Genomic DNA, 5,000 nt, shown 5'->3' on the forward strand with positions numbered 1-5,000 from the left:
TGGCGTCCTACCTACCTGTGCACAGAGATGCAGGTGAGGAAGAAGATGGAGCAGTAGAGGTTGAAGTAGAAGAGGAAGCGGACGAGGCGGCACATGAAGTCGCCGAACACCCAGCGGTCCCTCAGCACGTAACTCGCCACCAGGAAGGGCAACGACAGGCCATACATGAGGTCGGTGGTGGCCAGGTTCATCATGTAGATCAGCGAGGTGTTCCAGCGTCGCCCGCCGCCGCCGCCGCCGCAGCAGCCGCTGTGGTGGCGGCAGGAGCGCAGCAGCACCACCGAGTTGAGGGTGAGGCTGAAGACGAAGGTCAGCGAGTAGCATACGGGCAGGAAGACGTACTTGTAGGACTCGTCGTTGCTGCAGGACGACGGAGGAAGGGAAGAGGCGGGCAAGCCGCCGGAGGCGTTGGGGTGGTTGCTCGCCGCCGCCAAGCCGATGTCTGGGGTGGAGATTTGGCTCAATCCCATGATGAGCCCGTGGAGGCTATTTCTGTTGAGACTGGAAGGGTTCAGCTTCCTCGGGCGTCATCTCAGCCCCTTTCGCCGCCTCGCCGAGGCGTCCTTCGTTCGTCTTTCTCTCCGATCGATTCGCACCCCCTCAGTCCGCCCCCCCTCACCACTGACCCACGTCTCCGGTGTGCAGGACGAGTTTCTGTGACGAAGAGGACGGGAAGAAAATCACACCGTCATTAGTTTGGAAAGCCTCGTTTACAAAGTACCGCCGGCGTTTTTGCTGATGAAGACTATGTTTCGCTCAATTAGCCGCTCAATCATTAACGAAGCCTTCCGGAAGCCTCTCTTCGTTCATGTCGCCTCCTCCAGCGGTGGAGCTGAAGGTTAAAGTCCCAGTGAGATGAAAATACACTTTGTTCATTTATCTCTTGTTTTATGACAGATATCAGAGTGTTGTTACATCACATCTCTGTGAAACAGATGTTTGAGGTTCCGTTTACAAAACCCTCCAATCGAATGAGACTTTGGGCGACTTGCCATCCTGAAGAAATGTTGTTCCCATACAACAAAACTGCATTCTCAGTTAAGTTAAGTTAGTTTGAAGGAACAACATTTCCTCTGGGATTACAGTCACAGTTTTAAACAGTAAAACTGTTTTAAACCCGTTTTAAAACCATTTAGAATCAATTGGAAACCGTTTGAAACACATGTTGATTTCTTGCTTTAAAACAAATTATGGAGACAAACTTGTTTAAATCAACTTGAGGAGACCCGCGATACGTCTTTAGACTGTTTTGATACATTTTCCTTTTGATGTGCTTTTGAATGATACATAAGAAACTTGGTTTGACACAAACTGATACAGACTCTTTGTGAAAGACACCAATTAACGTTGCGAGAGTAGAAACCAAAGAGTTTTACAGAATCCGTTTCAATATTTGACAAAAATCCTCTTGGACTAAGTCAAACGTGGACTCGTATGAACATAAAGAAAGACGGTCATGGACATTTACTTTTTTTTCTGAGGATCTCGAGCAAAACCAGAATTTTAAACTAGTGCGATTCCACTGATGGTAAAAACTAAAATATCTCAACAGCTGTTGGATCGGTGGCGATGAAACTTCGTACCGACGTTCATGATCCCCTGAAGATAAACCCCATCGATCCTGGCGATACTCCGTCTTTTGCTCTAGCGCCACCGTGAGGTTGACTTTGGTGTTTTTCATAAGCGTCTATATGTTTGTCCATTAAAAGGAAGTAAAAGACGAAAGAAAGAACCACGATACATGGCATTAAATGTAAGGTATGATGCTATGATAATAACAGTTTAATGAGAGCAGCTTTTCTGTGCTTCTTAAATGTATTTGTGGGTTTCTTGTTTCTTGTGCTCTGCAGATCTTGATTATTAATTTTCCCACAGTTCCAAACAGAAAATGTAGAAAAGCAGTGAATCCCTCAATCTGCATTTCTGCTTTAAAAATGACTCAAACTCCATTTTTATGAACGTTGTCAGTTCATTTTTCTTCTCAACATTGTGGATTACAACCAACCCCCCGACCCCCCCAGTATCTTCAGATCAGACCTACCTTCATCCGTCCTCCGCGTCTCCTTATCGTCTCCTTCTCGTCTCCTCAGTCCAGTCCGGTGTCTCGGGGCACGAAGGGTCTCTGTGAGTTTGTTCTCCTCTGACCTTCAGCTCCTCTGTAAATAATTGATCAGCGTTCATTCAGTCAGAACTGCAGGAATGAAACTCAATACAGGGACTGCAGAGGAGGAGGAGGAGGAAGAGGAAGAGGAGGAAGAGGAGAAAAGGGGGGAGGGGGAGGAGGAGCAGGAGGAGGGGGAGGAGGAGGAGGAGGAAGGGGAGGAGGAGCAGGAGGAGGAGGAGGAAGAGGAGGAAGAGGAGGAGGAAGAGGAGCAGGAGTAGGAGGAGGAGGAGGAGCAGGAGAAGGAGGAGGAGGAGCAGGAGGAGAAGGAGGAGGAGGAAAGCTGGATAAATAAATGTAAAGATGATATATTTATATACATGTATATATATCAGTGGTGGCTGGCCAATAGAGGGCCACGGGATCTGGTCCCACCCACCTTTAGCCACAAAAATATATATATATATATACAGGTATATATACAAAAATTATAATTATAATATTTATAATATTTATAAATTATACAAATTTTCAATATTTGTGTTTTGGAAATATGGAATATACCCAGTAATTTTTGTAAAATGGGATATTTGCGCAAAATATATGCTTTTCCTGCGGTGTAATAAGCAGTTTAGCCTATTACTGATTAAAGATATAAATGAGTGACATACAATTTAGCCAATCAGCGTCCTGAAATAGATTCAGCTTTGGGCTAAAGTCGTCTGGCCCAAAAGTTGCACGATCTCGTCAGGCACATTTTTAATGACAACAAGCGCTTCTCTTCCAAGAAGACCCGACCCGGTAAAATCTCTCCTCCAAGACCCGTTTGAGAGAAGAACTTTGGGGGAGAAACTATAGGTAAAAGAACTGGACCCAGATCCACTTCACAAGAAGACAACAGACTGGCTGGAAGGGAAGCAGCACATGAAGCTTCTGTAGAGACCGGTACACCAGGAAAGTTTGGAAGCTTCTGTAGAGACCGGTACACCAAGAAGGTCTGGAAGCTTTTGTAGAGACCGGTACACCAGGAAGGTTTAGAAGCTTCTGTAGACTGGTACACCAGGAAGGTTTAGAAGCTTCTGTAGAGACCGGTACTCCAGGAAGGTTTAGAAGCTTCTGTAGAGACCGGTACACCAGGAAGGTATAGAAGCTTCTGTAGAGACCGGTACACCAGGAAGGTTTAGAAGCTTCTGTAGAGACCGGTACACCAGGAAGGTATAGAAGCTTCTGTAGAGACCGGTACACCAGGAAGGTTTAGAAGCTTCTGTAGAGACCGGTACAACAGGAAGGTTTAGAAGCTTCTGTAGAGACCGGTACACCAGGAAGGTTTGGAAGCTTCTGTAGAGACCGGTACACCAGGAAGGTTTGGAAGCTTCTGTAGAGACCGGTACACCAGGAAGGTTTGGAAGCTTCTGTAGAGACCGGTACACCAGGAAGGTTTAGAAGCTTCTGTAGAGACCGGTACACCAGGAAGGTTTAGAAGCTTCTGTAGAGACCGGTACACCAGGAAGGTTTAGAAGCTTCTGTAGAGACCGGTACACCAGGAAGGTTTAGAAGCTTCTCTAGAGACCGGTACACCAGGAAGGTTTAGAAGCTTCTGTAGAGACCGGTACACCAGGAAGGTTTGGAAGCTTCTGTAGAGACCGGTACACCAGGAAGGTTTGGAAGCTTCTGTAGAGACTAGTTCACCAGGAAGGTTTGGAAGCTTCTGTAGAGACTAGTTCACCAGGAAGGTTTAGAAGCTTCTGTAGAGACCGGTACACCAGGAAGGTTTGGAAGCTTCTGTAGAGACTAGTTCACCAGGAAGGTTTAGAAGCTTCTGTAGAGACTGGTACACCAGGAAGGTTTGGAAGCTTCTGTAGAGACCGGTACACCAGGAAGGTTTGGAAGCTTCTGTAGAGACCGGTACACCAGGAAGGTTTGGAAGCTTCTGTAGAGACCGGTACACCAGGAAGGTTTGGAAGCTTCTGTAGAGACTAGTTCACCAGGAAGGTTTAGAAGCTTCTGTAGAGACCGGTACACCAGGAAGGTTTGGAAGCTTCTGTAGAGACCGGTACACCAGGAAGGTTTGGAAGCTTCTGTAGAGACCGGTACACCAGGAAGGTTTGGAAGCTTCTGTAGAGACTAGTTCACCAGGAAGGTTTGGAAGCTTCTGTAGAGACTAGTTCACCAGGAATGTTTGGAAGCTTCTGTAGAGACTAGTTCACCAGGAAGGTTTAGAAGCTTCTGTAGAGACCGGTCCACCAGGAAGGTTTGGAAGCTTCTGTAGAGACTAGTTCACCAGGAAGGTTTAGAAGCTTCTGTAGAGACCGGTACACCAGGAAGGTTTGGAAGCTTCTGTAGAGACCGGTACACCAGGAAGGTTTGGAAGCTTCTGTAGAGATCGGTACACCAGGAAGGTTTGGAAGCTTCTATAGAGACCGGTACACCAGGAAGGTTTGGAAGCTTCTGTAGAGACCGGTACACCAGGAAGGTTTGGAAGCTTCTGTAGAGACCGGTACACCAGGAAGGTTTGGAAGCTTCTGTAGAGACCGGTACACCAGGAAGGTTTGGAAGCTTCTGTAGAGACCGGTACACCAGGAAGGTTTGGAAGCTTCTGTAGAGACTAGTTCACCAGGAAGGTTTAGAAGCTTCTGTAGAGACCGGTACACCAGGAAGGTTTGGAAGCTTCTGTAGAGACCGGTACACCAGGAAGGTTTGGAAGCTTCTGTAGAGACCGGTACACCAGGAAGGTTTGGAAGCTTCTGTAGAGACTAGTTCACCAGGAAGGTTTGGAAGCTTCTGTAGAGACTAGTTCACCAGGAATGTTTGGAAGCTTCTGTAGAGACTAGTTCACCAGGAAGGTTTAGAAGCTTCTGTAGAGACCGGTCCACCAGGAAGGTTTGGAAGCTTCTGTAGA

At 47.0% G+C, this 5,000-nt stretch overlaps 1 protein-coding gene across 1 annotated transcript in view; it reads right to left on the reverse strand.

Moving 5' to 3' along the window:
• The window catches only part of LOC117742952 (P2Y purinoceptor 6), a 1,772-nt gene extending 1,302 nt beyond the window's left edge, over window positions 1–470 (reverse strand). Inside the window, exon 1 of the mRNA XM_034550633.1 lies at window positions 16–470. Within this exon, the coding sequence (XP_034406524.1) occupies window positions 16–470 (455 nt within the window). The remainder of the gene's footprint in view (window positions 1–15) is intronic.
• Between the last annotated feature and the right edge of the window lie 4,530 nt (window positions 471–5,000).

The sequence above is a fragment of the Cyclopterus lumpus genome, chromosome 14, assembly GCF_009769545.1.
Source record: "Cyclopterus lumpus isolate fCycLum1 chromosome 14, fCycLum1.pri, whole genome shotgun sequence".
Taxonomy (NCBI): Eukaryota; Metazoa; Chordata; class Actinopteri; order Perciformes; family Cyclopteridae; genus Cyclopterus; species Cyclopterus lumpus.